We start from the raw sequence: 16,267 nt of genomic DNA, 5'->3' as shown, positions 1-16,267 counted from the left end.
CACACAAAAATGTATTCTTACTTTTCTCCTGAACATGTGGCTTCTCTTCAATTTCCTTCAGTTCTTTCAGCTAAACAAAAAAACATTACCAACATCATTCCTTCAGAGGAGATTTATAAAACATTGGGTTTTGAAATTTGTATAAGAAATAAGGCACTGGTTCCAACCAAAGTTATGATGTTGAATGGTCTAACAAGAGATTTTTCTTACCAATGCTGGGTCCGGTTTGATTCTAGGAACAAAGGGTAAATTCATGTGGTCTTCTATCTGCTTCTTGGACATGTAAAAACTGAAACAAATTGAACACAACTTTATGTGAATCTCAATCTGGTTTTTGAGTGTGTAAAACCTTACATCAATAATTCACTAGCAGATCATATTCTCTAAATTTCCAGACATAAACTAGTTTCACTAACCTATGATTCATCCAATGTGGTATGTTATAATCATCACCAACTTCTATAGACTTGTAAGTACTTTTACTGCGGAACTAAAGAAAAAATGTGTTCACATAAGCTTTATCAAAATGAGCTTTTAATTTTATATTTATGTATAAGATAGCTCTTACTAAATCAATTGCGCTACAGCCCTAACATTTTTTACCATCATAAACAACAGTTTGCTTAAAGGAAAGACAAATTTGTGCAACTCGTTCTGTCAAGATTTAAACTGCAACTAGTAGAAAGCAAAATTTTTTTTTAAAAAAACATTGGTGCGACATATTTTAAACCTTGAAAGGCACAACTTTTTCCCATGTTAACATCTCAGGACAACCTGACTTAAGTTAATGACAGCCACACCAGTGGAACATTGTCCCAACAATATAAAGCAACATAGAAACAGATTCCTACCTTAAAGAGAGGGGCAGCATGTAAAGGTTGTTCCCCCATACAGACCAGATCACTGCCCACACCTGAAACACAACAAGGTATGATGAGTGGTAGGGTTAGGGTTACAGACCAGATCACTACCCACACCTGAAACACAACAACTTCAGGTCTTGATTTCAGCTTACAGAGTCATAATGACATGCCTAAGTCTACCCAGTTCAGATAATTGCATGACTCACATTAGGGTAAGTAACAGTGGTTGGGCATAGAACTGAACACACATGGTGAAACACAGAGAGAGGTGCACCCTACTTTATCTGCCCACTGATAGCCAGGTAAAAATGTCACCTTGACTAACTTAAACTATTGGACGGTAGAATAAACTCACCGCAGTCTATTGTCCTCTGCTTGGTGATGTTGGCCAGCTGCCTGTCCACTTCAAAGACACCTGGGCCAGGAGTGATGACAACTGATACTTTACCTGTTCTGTCAAAGTTGCGATCCAGGTAGTAATTCTCAAACACTGACCAGACAAAGTAAAGATGGTCATAAAATTTCAGACAAGATGTGGTCGAGGTAACTATAAAACAGGTTAGTTTACATTTTAAATATCAGTATTGGGTACCATCATAGCTGGGTGGATTTAGAAAAAAATTATCAGTGTTAAAAACTATACCCTCTGTAATTCTGGAGTATGGGTTCAGAAGCAAATGTGGAGAAAAATAATGGAGCCAGAGATATAAAGCTAAAAAAAAGACTCTGCCACTTTAAGCTTACAGTTTTATGGCTTTTTAAGTCTCCAGAAAACTTAGTTTATTGGATTTTACAGTGTCCATAAAACTAACAATTTAATGGTTCCAGGAAACTTACAATTGAGCGACATGTTTAAAGTTTCCAGAAAATTTAGTTTATTGGATTCCATAAAACTAACAATTTAATGGTTCCAGGAAACTTACAATTGAGCGACATGTTTAAAGTTTCCAGAAAATTCCCCTGCTGAGCATTTGACAACCTGGCCTTAGGCATCTTCCAGCCAAGTTGTTCGTTGCTGTGGAAGTTTGTGATGTACTCCTGGTACTCATTGAAGTGGATTCTCAGCTGTCGGAGGATGGAGTGCCACTCTTCGTACCGCTCATTCTGTACAATTACTCTAATAAACAATTTTAAATACGTTAAACAAAAAGCATACAAGTGCAAGACAGTAACACGTTCATCAAGTAAAACAAATCTGTGATATCAGCTTCAGATAAACATTTTAAACATACCTGTAGTAGTCTTCATAAATGTTGCCATTGGAGTCTACAATTAGACACTCCCTTATTGAAGGTGGGAACTCATCTGAAAGATTTACATGAAAACATGATCATAAACATTTCATGGTATGCTAATACTGGTTTATACATTGTCCATGATTAATATGCCACGCCCACATTGTCACCCCTAGAATGATGCCAGACCCCCCCCCCCCCCCCCCACAAATATTAGTTCAGCTGTTTCCTTTTCAGAAAGGGATTTAACTTATAATTTTAGCAAACCTGAGACAAGATTACAGACATGGATACATTTTTATTACCATTTTTTACAAAGTCGTTTTGCTTTACCTAAAGATTTAGCTTCATAAAATGTTCTAGAGAACAACACTATGGTTACATCATGTAAACAGTTTTGTTCCTGTTGAATAAAACGAAAATAACTGTTGTAAAGAACACTCCACATTACTTTAGATTAATATAAGAGGATTTTTTTAAGAAAACACTTTCCATCAGTGAGAAGAACACCTAGGGAATGCCTACCTTCCATTTGTCAAATAAATCAGTCAAAAAGCCATTGACAGCCTTCTCATAGTAGAGGTCACCATGGAGGTCAAACTCCCACATCTCAGTACTCATCTGGATAAAAATCTGGACAACAGCTGTTGGAGACCTGAAGACAATCTGAAACAAAAACATCTTCGTTAATTACCTTAATTAAAAATCAAACCCATTCTGTTAGGACATAATCAAATTATTATTTTTTTTACTGCTGAGTACTGTCTTACTCTAGTGTCCTCTGTTATAACACCACAAGTGACATTCTCTCCCTTGGCCCAGAGCTCATTTACTTGTGCTCTATGAAATCAAAAAGTCAATATATAAGACATAAACAAAAGTAAACTCTAAACTTTACACCTATCTACTGGTATAAGATTGTTTCATACATACTCAAGGTATAAATTAACAGGTTAAAAAGACATCCTTTAAATTAACAACTTCCAAAAATCAAGTTTTTTTCTAACCTCATTTCAGCATACTCAATAGTTTTCTTCAGATACACACATGTGTTAGTCTGCAAGTGCAAAATATCAGATCTGATTAACAGTGCATGATTGTAGGAACTAAACAACATTACATGTTGCAATTCAGTAATGTTATGGTCAAACTTAAAGGTAAAAAAATTCTGTTTTATGAATTCAAATAAACTTCTATCAATTTTTTTATAACCTTTTATGGCACTTATTACTAAGTTATCCTTCAAGAAAATAATTTAAATAAAATACTGCTTTACTTTTAAATAATTCAATTAGTTAAAATCAAACTAAAACTAATTATGTGCTAATTATTTTAATCCAAACTTACAATAGTTTTGCACATTCTCCACATATCACTCCGGCCAAAGTATTGTTCTTTAAACAACAGCTCTACAAGATCCAAGCCAACATTCTATAAATACAATTACCATTATCAAAAGACTTTTCAATAAAAATTATATAATTTCAAACTGTAGTGCTGATCGAATTTTTACACATTACACTGCAACAACTGAAAAAAATCAAGCATCATTATACAACAAGACCATATTAAAAATTCTACAAGTACCTTTTTATCAACTCTGTTGACAATGACAGAGTTGTAGGGTTTGAGGCTAAATGCATTGGCTATCCCTTGCTCAATACTGACACTCTCTGCAACATAGGTTAGATTTATTGACTCAAATTGTACATAAACATTGTTCAAATCAACAATACGATATTGTCAACTTAGTGCAAGGTTGGTAAACAAATGCACAAGATATTAAATTCAAAATATATTGTTTACAAGCTTTTCTTTTTAATGTACCTTTTAGCTGCGAGTCTTCAGGTATACTCTTCACTTGCAACAAGAGACGGCTGAAAAATACAAACCATCAAGTCTAACATACACAAATGCTTCTCTTACTTTAAAATAGTTTAAGGTTAATGAGTAGGCTAGATATTAATAAAGAAATTTAGAAAAATTTAGCAGGGTATAAGACAAGGATGTTGATTTAAAAAACCTCCTCCACTATCTTATATTAACATTTTTAACTGCTTGGAAACTGTACAGGATTTAAAAATCTGGACACAAAGACTTGGGTTAGCAGCCAGAACCTAAAAGCCTTCAAAACATTTACATTGAAGCTAATGATATTCTCCATTTGCAACTCATTTAGCCAATAGTGTTATGTTAACAACTCATCAAACCAAAAATACTTCCTATTTGCAACTCATTAAGCCAATAATACTTTCTTTTTATAACTTAATAAAATTCTCCATTAGCAATTCATCAAGTCAATAGTGTTCTGTTAGCAACTGATTTTAGTGATTAAGTCAATATAAAGCACTCACTTCCATTCATCATCTGCATGGTAAACTTCCAGAACATCTTTAGGCTTCACATCAGGGAAATCTTTACTAGATATCAAAATATCTTGGTCTTGGACTGATAGAAAAATTTCATCAAAACGATTTAGAATTAATTCTTAATTACAGGTCAATGTACATTAGTCAAAGCTCAGCAGGTAACTTAGATTATTTAGGCTACATATTATAGTCTCTTGTAAAAAAGGTAAAGATTCATCTTTTGACCAAGCGATCCTTTGGGCAGATGATGGTCAAGTTTCTTGACCTCAGCATATGAAGCTATGGTCTGGTCACCACTTATGCCCAGATGCCTTTACTTTCCCCAATGTAAGTCAGGTACCCATATGAGCTTGGTGGACTCTGGGACATCCTACAGTCACAACTCAAGACCTATCATGGGTTAGCCGCCAAATGCTTTACTATTTCACCACACCTTCCCACTATCACTAGTAAATTATACTTAGGCCTATAGGGTTACCACTTTTTTTTTAACTAGATCTAGTTGAGTTAGGCCTTCTCTTAATTTAATATTATTATAATAATATCTTCTTAGATCTAGAGTAAGTGAGTAAGTTAAGAGTTAGAAAATCTTTGAGTTAGGTTTTACTTAAGTTTTGAATTAGAGTCACTTTAGTAGTCTGAGACGAGTCTTTACTAAACTTTTAAGTAGGCTAACTTTAAGTTAAAGGGTAATCTATCGTTTTAGGTACGTAAAATCGCTCGCGACTAGTAATGTGAAAAACAGGTGACTCCTTACATTTTAATAATTATTTCACATTTTGAGGAGGATTTATGTTTTGAAAAATACAAAAATGTTTCCTTGTTTCATTTATGTACCTGTTTTTAAACAATTGAATTAAAACTTTTCAGTAATAAATGAGCACCAGCGATGTTTCCAACAGATGCAACCATGCTCATTTACTATAGCAGCCATCTTGTTAAAGTTTTATTTTTATAGACATATTGCGCGAGATTCAGGCCGAAGTCACTCTATTTTACAAATGGCTGCTGTTTATATAGCAAATCTTGCTTGGAGAGACTGCTGTTTAAAGTTAATTTCTGGCCTATATACTATATTGATATGATATATATAGGGATTTAGGTAAAAAAACACTAATCATCATATAAAAATAAAAATTACATATTCTTGTAGAGCTCAACTATATGAAAACAAAACAAAAAAGATTTTCTGTCTAGCTCAAATAGTTTTTTTTTTGGCGAATTTTTTTGTGAGGGGTGGAATCCCCTTGCTTTTGCATTGGCCAATTGTGACAAGTCATGGTATACCTGAATAAATTGAGCATAGTTATTTTACTTGCAGTTGTATTTTGTTCATATTTGCAGAGTTTAACTAGAATGATATATAGAACTTGTAAATGCTGTTGAAATTAATAAAAATAATACAGAACTTATATTTTTGTGTTGGCTTCCTCCCATAACCCTAAAAAACTGTGTGCTGCGCAAATATGAAAATGTTTCTAAAGCCATATTTTATATAAATACAGCAAATGAAAGAACTACAAAATTAGAAATCTAAAGTAAATGACTTGAACACTGTTATGTGCATATAATTGCCTCATTATTTTGGGCAGGTGAAGTAGAGTCCATCTTTAAGCCATTTTGTTATAAAACTGCTGCGCAAATATGAAAATGTTTCTAAAGCAATGTTTTATATAAATAAAGTGAATGAAAGAACTCCATAGTCAGAAATCTAAAATAAATGACATGAACACTGTAATGTGTCTATAACTGCCTTGTTATTTTGGGCAGGTGAAGTAGAGTCCATATAAAAGCCATTTTGTAATAAGTGAAAAGAAGTTATCAGATCAAAGTTTTTATGTGTGAATTGTGTATGGATTCTGATTTTCAGCATATAACTATTTCTAAGGGTAAGTAGAACTTGAATACTTAAAATTACAGTTAGCACAATGTTAGTGTATAGCAACAGACAGGTAACCTAGATCTAGGTCTGACTCTTGTCAGTCTAGAGTCTAGTTTGACAAAATTGGATTTTTAGGAAAAACATTTTCTAGAAAACTAGAACTAGAGCTGAAAAAATTAAAGACAAAGATGGGTATGTAAATATATTTTGAAATAAAAAATTAGATTTGTTTGCACATGCCATAAGATTGCTGTTATTAGTTGATCAAACTTAAAGGCAGGAAGATCGGGATGAAAAAATATAACAATGGTGGCAGCGTGACCTACATACAGTGACTACGTTCGGAGGGGTATAACTAATGTCGGAGTCAAAATATCCAAAAACAAATTTCATTTCCAATTACTTAAGATATGTCTGATCAGTAATCTACTCTCATCTAGAGGAATCTTTTAAAAAATCGAGATTCCAACGTATTTGAAACTAACCTTGATACAGGGGGAAGACCAAAGCAGAGACAGCATGCAATCAGGTCGCAAAGCCATTAAAACTAAGGGACAACCACTCTACTTTTTAATTAACCTTAGGAAATGACCTTTTAAACTTAATTAATTACCATAAATTAAAAACTTATTAGTATGCAAAACCAAATCTCGTGGGTCCGGTATCAAAAAGTAATGGGCGATTTCGGGTCATGTTTTTACCGCGAACTCGGCGGATGCCGACAACCCTAATATATATATTTAGCTATTGATTTAGGTTTATTATTCATTTAGCCCCCCTATCTATAATATTTGACACAAACATATCACAATATTCAATATACTTCTATTACAGCCTTGATAATGAGGTAACGTTTTCGTACATTAATAGACGCGGGCGATTTTACGTACCCAAAACGATAGATTACCAGTTAAAGTGTAAGACTAAGTTGTAGTAGTAGGCCTAGATCTCTAGTCTTATATTATTTATTTAATATTTAATAAATTTATTACCCTAGGGCCTAGGCCTAGGTAATAAATTTAAATGCAAAAGGATGCATATGAAATGCAATTTTAAATCATACTTTTTGAAGTTTTATTGTTGTGAACAACAAGTTTTAGCGTCTTCATTGTTGCAGCATAATTGCCAGGATGTGATTTTATTGTTCACTGAAGTTAGCCTACTGTCCGTCCTCACTGGCTTCGACAGGCTCAGCTGACGGATTGAACATTGAATGAAACTCCTGGCCTAAATAAGAATACGAGTATCAATAGTATTAGTATCAGCAGTTTAAAAAAAAAAACTCTATTTACCAGATGTTCGGGTTTTTACAAAAAGAATTCAATAAACGACAAGACCTTATAAAAAAAAATTATAACAAGCAATTTAAAAGAAGAAATTAAAATTATTTTCTTTAAATAAATAAATACAGCACTGTGTATATACTAAGAAAGAAAAGCGTCGATATCGCAAGGCACAACTCCAATATATAGTTAGATTGCTGAGGAAATTTTAGAAAGAGAATTCAATTGCAAATAATTATTAGTATGGCTTTTTCTATGTAGGCTATGTGTAGATAGAGTATTGCATTTACATATTTGCATTCCTTTGGGCCATTAATGCTGCAAGTTCGAGATAAAGAAAGGTCATTAGTCATTAAGGCTGGGCTACAACCCTATCCCGGGCACGCGCCCCGGAGGGGGAACTCTAGTGTTGCTTGAAATCAGCTAATGCAATACGGGAATGTGGGAGTAGTTGGGCCAAGACAGAAACTATTTGAGTCCAGGTTGTTCGGACTGGCAACCTTATAGCCGAAGGCAAAAGAACCGAGATATCCCTGGAGCCCTGGTGACTCCAGAAATGGCATGATCAGCCGCAACAGAATCGTCTTCAACAAAAGAAATAACATCCGTTTTTACAAATTATTTCCTTTTATCTTATTTTGCCTTTTTGCGAAAAATTTAAATTTACAATTATCTATATATATATATAATTCTCTTCTGGGAGCCCTAGAAAACAAGCTGCAAACGCGCTCCCTACCTCCCCACCCCTACATGGTTTTAGTGAGCTGTGTTCACTCTAAATGTTTACAAGCAGAGCCAACGATTTTAAACGTAGGGGTAGGGGGGGTTATGGTCCTTAACGAGCGCTACTTATAGTGTTTTAAAGAAATATTTTCAATGGCAGCGTTGGTACTGTCGAATTCATAAATTATGAATTACTGAAAAGTAGAAAAAACAACAACTAATTAGCGGCGTATGTTATGCCGCGGGCCGGCTCGTTTAAAATAATTTAATATTGCTACTTTTGAAATCAACCGGATTAGTGTTACGTTCCGTTATGTACTGTGCGGTAAAAGGCGGAACCTTTTCGTTTGTATACATGGGGGAAAAATGGCTAGCAACGACCAGTTAGATTACCACACAAGAAGTCTTTTGCAGCTCGCAAAGTCTCTGGGTTCTCTCCGTCCAACGCCATCAGACAAAGTAAATAATTACACTTTTAATACGCAACCGATCGAAAAACAAATCACATGATAAACGACAATAAACGTCATAAAATACAAGAATCTTTTTTTTTATGCCACGCTTAACTCAGACTTAACTGGTTTCATATTCATTTTTATTGTATAAGACATAAGAGCATAATGGGGTCATCAGTTGTGATACAGCTTCTAGGTACAAAAAATTCCAGCCCACTATGTCCCTTTCTGTTTACTGTCCAGGTAGAATACTTGAAGTCACTACGACTATGTCCCTTTCTGTTTGCTGTCCAGGTAGAATACTTGAAGTTTGAAGTCATTATGTCCCTTTCTGTTTGCTGTCCAGGTAGAATACTTGAAGTTTGAAGTCATTATGTCCCTTTCTGTTTACTGTCCAGGTAGAATACTTGAAGTCACTATGTCCCTTTCTGTTTACTGTACAGTTGTACAGGTAGTGTCAGGTAGAATACTTGAAGTAACTATGTACTATGTCCATTTCTGTTTGCTGTCCAGGTAGAATATTTGAAGTCACTATGTCCTGTCTATGGAAATCAAGGTGAAGCTGTAAACCTCAGCACCAGAGACCAGAGTGCTGTCATAGCTTTGGGGGTCTACCTGCTGGAGTCAGGCTTACAGGTAATCTACAGGTGTATATTGTTTGGGGGGGGGGGGGGGGGGGTAAGCTGCCTGAGACGACATTTACCAGGCGAGTTAAATAGTTTTTAGACTTAAAATTTTTGTTTAACCAAAATATGAATTACTACATATACTTTTGAAAAAAATGTGTATTAAAGGCATACACCATAGAAACTAAATTGAATGTTTCAATTATATAAATAACCATTATGTTTTCTGTACATTTCAAATAGTACTGCGCTGAAATCCTAGACATTTTGCTTGAAGTTCTTATCAGTTTGCCAACAGCAAAATTTTCTAACGGTTTTGCTGGAGCTAACAAATTTAGTAAGTTTTTTTTTTCAAATTTTTAAAACAACTTCTTGATATTTAATAGGTTAAAATTATTTTCTTTATACATTTTGTAGTAAAAGTTTGAAACAGGTATTTAAATTTCAGTACTCACGTTTTGATCATTGCAAGCTAAACATTTTATAGAATTCTACATCATCCTTTCCTTTTGGTGCCTTTCATCTCTTTAATTTTTCTACATACTTCAATTAGTCTGGAGTTATTTTAATACAGTTTAAATGAGTGTGTATTACCTGCAATATTTTATTATTTAAATGTCTACTATCTGGTTGTTATACATTATTTAAAGAAAAGACTTGTTGTTTTGTTCACCATGTCTCTATGACATATTTCACTTAACTAAAATGTTTTTATTTTAAAGATTTGCCTGGGATTGAATGTTTCAGCTTTTGTTTGAACACAATTTTAAGTGATGTGGCATTTAGAGCACCACATCACAAAGATTTGGTAAGTTTTTATGTTTTACTGAAATGCTGTTTTTTTGTAAAATAGTGTTAAATTACTCCATTTTTAAAAATTAATAGTCTCATTCCAGCCTTTAAAAAAGCAAATTGATCAGTAAAAATCCAAATATGTTCAATCCTTTTTTGTGTATTGTTTCTGTATTTCATTGAGTTTATCTAACACTCATTATTTATGTTTTTTAAAAACCATAAAGAATTTCACCAAACCATTATTTCAGATAATGGCCCAGTATTTTAATTAAGATGCTTGTGAATATCTCTTTGAGATTTGTCATTATTCAAGTCTGCCAGCTAACTAAAATTGTTCCAACTAATTTATTTATTTTTAATTCCTTGTAGATTGTAAATAAACAGATCCAGGTTCTAAAGCACTTGACCCAGACCTGTAGGAATCTAAACAATGCAGGTCAAATATTTAATTAACTACATAGCGTTTAACTTTTTTTTTAATTTAGAAAAATAGAACGGCTTGGTAAAACTGCTGAACTGATTTGATTTGATTTATTTTAAAGTTTAAGAGTACCAAAGTGTTTCTAGAATTACTTGTTGTTTGATGAGCTTTAGTTTGTGACATTTTTTCTGTTTCCACAGATCTTGTCACTAACCAGCAGGTTCCATTGCTGCTGGGAGTGGTCAGGTCCCTGGGTCGCTGCAGCAGTGAGGACTGTCCCCTCATCTCCCACCTGTTCTCCGTCAGACAGCCACCCATATCCCAGCGCTGCTCCCCTGGCCCAGAGACACCCCAGCCCCAACCTTTCAACACTTTTAGATCCATCCTCCCCAGCAGTCGCTCCACCATATTTATACATTTAGGTGCAGACAGTGGTGCAACAGTAGGGGCTGGGGATGGGAAGCTGAGTAGACGATCTACGTGCCTGAACATGTAAGATGAGCTAGGTTTTTTATAGTTAAGTGTCACAGACAATCATAATTTTGTGATACCAAGTAAAGTAATGAGTTATTTAAACCTAACAATTCACTTATCAAGTAAAGTAGCGAGTGGTTTAAAAATGTTTTGTCCTGCCTACTATAGGAGGCACCTAACACTTCACTTTTCACATCCACCACGACACTGACACAACACCTGACACATGACAAGTAAGACTTTACCCACCTCATTACCTTTACTCTTCCCCATCACAAACAACACACAGTATGTGTCTATTGCCCGGTGTGTAGCCACATCAAGTACATATCATTATGATGCTGGTATGTTGTTGGTGTACAGGAATGGGTTTTAGTGATGAATTACCTGAAATTTCTTTCACCCTAAATGCGGTTTAGACGATTTATGAGGGTTAGCTGTGTATGTTATTTGTTTAAAATTTCAAATTAGATATCATTGTAGTGTTTGTTAAACAGCAAGTATAAAGGAGTAGACAGTGGCTACAACATCTGATTCTGACTTACCTCAAGACACTTTCTTACACATATGCCTTCACACTAGGCCCTATATTTAAGTGAATTTAAGTTTGTATAATTTGACTTTTCCAAATATTTTAAGGCACTTACAGAGCTATTGTTTATGATTGCTAGGTCAAGTTCTTCTTTAGATACCATATTGTCAGACCACTCTACCAGAAAAACTTCTACAATCAGTGTTAGTAGCCTCCCTTGTAGTATATACTTCAATAAAGTAGCATCTAGTTTCACACAGACCAGACCACTGGCAGAGATCAACACAGATGAGGAATGTTTGAAGTTCAAAGAGGAAAAACTCAAACATATTTTACAATGTGTAACTGCTTTTCTTTCTTCAAAAAAGTTTTTTTTTATTAAAGTTATCAAAAAAGCTCTTGGTGTCTAGTAGTTATAAGAAAGGAAAAAAAAATATTTCATCAAATGCAAAAAATAAAATAATAAAAGCCTTATCAAATAGTAGCCCTACTAATTCGCTAATTAGTTTCTTCTAGTATTTATTAAAAAAATATTGACTGGATATTTTCTTTCAAACACCAGGTCATGGCGCTACTAAAAGAAAATGTGTTGACACATCTGGATAAGATCTTGAGGGGAAATTCTACAGTAATGTTTTTATTAGTGAAAATATTAGCTGAGATAGAGAGAGATACTTTGACTACTATGTTCACGATACTTGTTCTATTTATTCTCTCATTTACCAGACTTTCTGGTGTTTTATTTTACCACATACAATTTTAACAAAATCAATATCATGCATTGGCCATGGCAGACTGCCACTGCTTGAAACTATTGATCTGTTCTTCTGTTGATCTAAAATATCATTTTTTAATATACACCTCATGATCTATGCTTGCTTTCAACTTGTCCAACATTACTTTTTATTTGTGTTAGACTAGATCACCATATAGCTTGACCACAATATTTTCTTAGGTTGGTGATGTGTCCAGTGTCACATAGACTAGACCACCATAAAGCTTGACCACAATATTTATTTCTTTAGGTTGGTGATGTGTCCAGTGTCACATAGACTAGACCACCATAACTAAAGCTTGACCACAATATTTCCTTAGGTTGGTGATGTGTCCAGTGTCACATACTTGGCTGTGAAGGAGCCCCTAATTCTTGCTGCACTAACCATGTTAAGGGATGTCTTGCTAGGAGTCAAAGGTCAAGCTCAGGTTTTATTTAACATGAACAGCTTTTAAACATTTATTTTCACCTCATTGTTTATAGATTTGTTTTTATTAAAGAAGTCCTAGTTTTATCAAAAGATGGCTCTAAGTCGACTACAGAGATGACATTGTTAGGAGAGTAACCAAAGAGTCTTAATCTGATAAGATATGGGATTTCATTGACCCTGGGGGGTGGGGGGGATAACCACCAATGTTTGCATTAGTGAGCCGCTATTTTTGTAAGGGTTAGAGATTACCCTCTGAGTCCACACAGATAAGAGAACTAACCTGAATGGAAACTATCATTAACTGAATGGCTCTTTACATTTGTGTGTATATGTGTATATGTTATGTGTATATATATATATATATATATATATATATATATATATATATATATATATATATATATATATATATATATATATACATTTCATTTTTTTTATTTTTTTATTTATATTTATTTAAAAGTTGTATTACTAAATTTCCATCTAAAATCAGTTTTTTTCTAATTCCATTTTCAGTAGCCAGTGTTTCTCCTGAGTTAGTAGCAAAGATGAAGGGGTTTGTTCAAGGTATTTGTCAAAATGGTTTTCTAACCCCTACCAGTGGCAGCACCAGAGGGTCGGTGACCTATGACCCACAGCAGATTGCTGCAGTTGCCAAGGGAGTGTGCCTAGATCTGTTGCTGTGGGCAGCATCCCAAGAGACTGGTAAATCTTCACCAAGTACTTGGGGCAGGTGGGGGGGGGGGGGGGGGTATTTTTTATTCTCTGGGGTTAAATGGGTCTGTTTTCATATGGTAATACAGTGCTCTTATATGGGGGCACTGTGGGGGTTTGATTTTATAAGTTTTGTTAACGTGGAATACATCTAAAGCTATTTTTAAAACCCAATAATTTGACATAGTAAGTTTGATGGTAAAGGGAGTGAACTTGTGTCTGTACATAGTAAGTTTGATGGTAAAGGGAGTGAACTTGTGTCTGTACATAGTAAGTTTGATGGTAAAGGGAGTGAACTTGTGTCTGTACATAGTAAGTTTGATGGTAAAGGGAGTGAACTTGTGTCTGTACATAGTAAGTTTGATGGTAAAGGGAGTGAACTTGTGTCTGTACAGAGGCTGATGGACTGTGTCTGATGGCCAGTGACATTCTGTACAGGAATAGAGACAGACACTCTCTGCTTACAGATGTACTCTACATGTCTGCTGCCCTTGAGGTATAATACATTTATCTTTTTATTTTTTTAGTTAAATATTCCAATTCACAGTCCCCATAAATATATGTTTTAAAAGTGCTTCTTATTTTATAAAATCATCTGTCCTTTTTAGTTGTATTGCTCTACTTGATAATGATAAAACCCAGCATTGAATTTTGTCAGCTGGGGTCACTCAATTAAATAGGGGAGGGTACTCTATTCCTACACATCTTTAAAACCTGGTTGAATAGTTACCGAAAACAAGAGGACTTGTGATCTTTTTTGTCAGGTCCCCCCCCCCCTCCCTTATGATGACCTGACTGGCTCTACCCCCAGGTTTTAGGTAACATGGCGGTCAAGTTTCCTGGGTTGTCCACCTCAGTCATCTCTGTGCTAAAAGATTTTTTGGTCAGCCCCCCCCCCTCCCCCCTCATGATGACCTGACTGGCTCTACCCCCAGGTTTTAGGTAACATGGCGGTCAAGTTTCCTGGGTTGTCCACCTCAGTCATCTCTGTGCTAAAAGATTTTTTGGTCAGCCCCCTCCCCCCCCCCCCCACCCTCATGATGAACTGACTGGCTCTACCCCTAGGTTTTAGGTAACATGGCGGTCAAGTTTCCTGGGTTGTCCACCTCAGTCATCTCTGTGCTAAAAGATATTTTGGTCAGCCCCCTCCCCCCTCCCTCATGATGACCTGACTGGCTCTACCCCCAGGTTTTAGGTAACATGGCGGTCAAGTTTCCTGGGTTGTCCACCTCAGTCATCTCTGTGCTAAAAGATTTTTTGGTCACTCCCCCACCCCCCCACCCCCCCCACCCCCCATGATGACCTGACTGGCTCTACCCCCAGGTTTTAGGTAACATGGCGGTCAAGTTTCCTGGGTTGTCCACCTCAGTCATCTCTGTGCTAAAAGATATTTTGGTCAGCCCCCTCCCCCCTCCCTCATGATGACCTGACTGGCTCTACCCCCAGGTTTTAGGTAACATGGCGGTCAAGTTTCCTGGGTTGTCCACCTCAGTCATCTTTGTGCTAAAAGATATTTTGGTCAGCCCCCTCCCCCCTCCCTCATGATGACCTGACTGGCTCTACCCCCAGGTTTTAGGTAACATGGCGGTCAAGTTTCCTGGGTTGTCCACCTCAGTCATCTCTGTGCTAAAAGATTTTTTGGTCAGCCCCCCCCCCTCCCCCCTCATGATGACCTGACTGGCTCTACCCCCAGGTTTTAGGTAACATGGCGGTCAAGTTTCCTGGGTTGTCCACCTCAGTCATCTCTGTGCTAAAAGATTTTTTGGTCAGCCCCCTCCCCCCCCCCCCCCCCCACCCTCATGATGAACTGACTGGCTCTACCCCTAGGTTTTAGGTAACATGGCGGTCAAGTTTCCTGGGTTGTCCACCTCAGTCATCTCTGTGCTAAAAGATATTTTGGTCAGCCCCCTCCCCCCTCCCTCATGATGACCTGACTGGCTCTACCCCCAGGTTTTAGGTAACATGGCGGTCAAGTTTCCTGGGTTGTCCACCTCAGTCATCTCTGTGCTAAAAGATTTTTTGGTCACTCCCCCACCCCCCCACCCCCCATGATGACCTGACTGGCTCTACCCCCAGGTTTTAGGTAACATGGCGGTCAAGTTTCCTGGGTTGTCCACCTCAGTCATCTCTGTGCTAAAAGATATTTTGGTCAGCCCCCTCCCCCCTCCCTCATGATGACCTGACTGGCTCTACCCCCAGGTTTTAGGTAACATGGCGGTCAAGTTTCCTGGGTTGTCCACCTCAGTCATCTTTGTGCTAAAAGATATTTTGGTCAGCCCCCTCCCCCCTCCCTCATGATGACCTGACTGGCTCTACCCCCAGGTTTTAGGTAACATGGCGGTCAAGTTTCCTGGGTTGTCCACCTCAGTCATCTCTGTGCTAAAAGATTTTTTGGTCAGCCCCCCACCTGCCCTCAGTATGCTGAACAAACTGGCAAACACTGATGACAGTGAGAGACAAGCCAGGACACTGTCAGATGTTGATGGTATTGAACAAATTGAAAACAAAAACATTTTTCTCACGTCACTGGAGAATCTTAGAGACACAGCCATCAAAAGTGTTTGCAGGTAAGGGGAATGTAAGCAGTTACCTGTAAGTTAAAAAAAACTTTAGGAATTACATGGATACCATTTAGGGGCATTAATTTTGGAGAATAAAAATTAAAATAAAAAAAATAACTTAGCTTTTTG

The 16,267-nt window shown here is 36.4% G+C and overlaps 4 protein-coding genes across 4 annotated transcripts in view; 3 read left to right on the top strand and 1 right to left on the bottom strand.

Moving 5' to 3' along the window:
* The window catches only part of LOC131951968 (GATOR complex protein Iml1), a 30,456-nt gene extending 22,901 nt beyond the window's left edge, over positions 1-7,555 (bottom strand). The window contains exons 1-16 of the mRNA XM_059314437.1: positions 7,413-7,555; positions 4,453-4,546; positions 3,926-3,975; positions 3,686-3,771; positions 3,446-3,529; positions 3,106-3,155; positions 2,869-2,938; positions 2,624-2,764; positions 2,432-2,501; positions 2,096-2,168; positions 1,787-1,980; positions 1,219-1,353; positions 852-913; positions 417-490; positions 211-289; positions 22-70 (exon numbers count right to left, since the gene is read on the bottom strand). Of these exons, the coding sequence (XP_059170420.1) occupies positions 22-70; positions 211-289; positions 417-490; positions 852-913; positions 1,219-1,353; positions 1,787-1,980; positions 2,096-2,168; positions 2,432-2,501; positions 2,624-2,764; positions 2,869-2,938; positions 3,106-3,155; positions 3,446-3,529; positions 3,686-3,771; positions 3,926-3,975; positions 4,453-4,546; positions 7,413-7,458 (1,357 nt within the window). The 5' untranslated portion in view covers positions 7,459-7,555. The remainder of the gene's footprint in view (positions 1-21; positions 71-210; positions 290-416; positions 491-851; positions 914-1,218; positions 1,354-1,786; positions 1,981-2,095; positions 2,169-2,431; positions 2,502-2,623; positions 2,765-2,868; positions 2,939-3,105; positions 3,156-3,445; positions 3,530-3,685; positions 3,772-3,925; positions 3,976-4,452; positions 4,547-7,412) is intronic.
* Positions 7,556-8,712: 1,157 nt separating this feature from the next.
* Positions 8,713-12,118, top strand: LOC131951973 (phosphatidylinositol 4-kinase alpha). Its single transcript, XM_059314446.1, has 7 exons — positions 8,713-8,814; positions 9,324-9,446; positions 9,680-9,773; positions 10,159-10,244; positions 10,601-10,667; positions 10,853-11,144; positions 11,798-12,118. The coding sequence occupies exons 1-7, from the start codon at positions 8,722-8,724 to the stop codon at positions 12,066-12,068; spliced, it is 1,026 nt and encodes a 341-aa protein (XP_059170429.1). The 5' UTR covers positions 8,713-8,721; the 3' UTR covers positions 12,069-12,118.
* Positions 12,119-12,128: 10 nt separating this feature from the next.
* Positions 12,129-13,698, top strand: LOC131951957 (uncharacterized). The gene is made up of 4 exons (XM_059314426.1): positions 12,129-12,286; positions 12,754-12,850; positions 13,380-13,568; positions 13,667-13,698. Exons 1-4 carry the CDS (start codon positions 12,224-12,226, stop codon positions 13,696-13,698), a joined length of 381 nt encoding a protein of 126 aa, XP_059170409.1. The 5' UTR covers positions 12,129-12,223.
* A 2,213-nt stretch (positions 13,699-15,911) lies between these two features.
* LOC131951956 (phosphatidylinositol 4-kinase alpha) overlaps positions 15,912-16,267 on the top strand; it is a 28,783-nt gene continuing 28,427 nt past the window's right edge. The window contains exon 1 of the mRNA XM_059314425.1: positions 15,912-16,144. Within this exon, the coding sequence (XP_059170408.1) occupies positions 15,912-16,144 (233 nt within the window). The remainder of the gene's footprint in view (positions 16,145-16,267) is intronic.

The sequence above is a fragment of the Physella acuta genome, unplaced genomic scaffold (assembly GCF_028476545.2).
Source record: "Physella acuta isolate Inbredline_101_S28 unplaced genomic scaffold, ASM2847654v3 ptg000841l, whole genome shotgun sequence".
Taxonomy (NCBI): Eukaryota; Metazoa; Mollusca; class Gastropoda; family Physidae; genus Physella; species Physella acuta.
The sequence above is the reverse complement of the archived record's forward strand: the minus strand, read 5'-3'. Positions and strand labels throughout refer to the sequence as shown.

What these genes read in the sequence shown, in the direction of transcription:
- LOC131951957 (XM_059314426.1), top strand. Translation starts at nt 12,224, where the DNA reads ATGGCGCTACTAAAAGAAAATGTGTTGACACATCTGGATAAGATCTTG. An exon ending in TCTTGAGGGGAAATTCTACA is followed by an intron (nt 12,287 to 12,753) that starts GTAATGTTTTTA and finishes ATATTTCCTTAG; the next exon opens with GTTGGTGATGTGTCCAGTGT. An exon ending in GGCAGCATCCCAAGAGACTG is followed by an intron (nt 13,569 to 13,666) that starts GTAAATCTTCAC and finishes ATGGTAATACAG; the next exon opens with TGCTCTTATATGGGGGCACT.
- LOC131951973 (XM_059314446.1), top strand. Translation starts at nt 8,722, where the DNA reads ATGGCTAGCAACGACCAGTTAGATTACCACACAAGAAGTCTTTTGCAG. An exon ending in TGCTGGAGCTAACAAATTTA is followed by an intron (nt 9,774 to 10,158) that starts GTAAGTTTTTTT and finishes TTTATTTTAAAG; the next exon opens with ATTTGCCTGGGATTGAATGT. An exon ending in TAGGAATCTAAACAATGCAG is followed by an intron (nt 10,668 to 10,852) that starts GTCAAATATTTA and finishes CTGTTTCCACAG; the next exon opens with ATCTTGTCACTAACCAGCAG.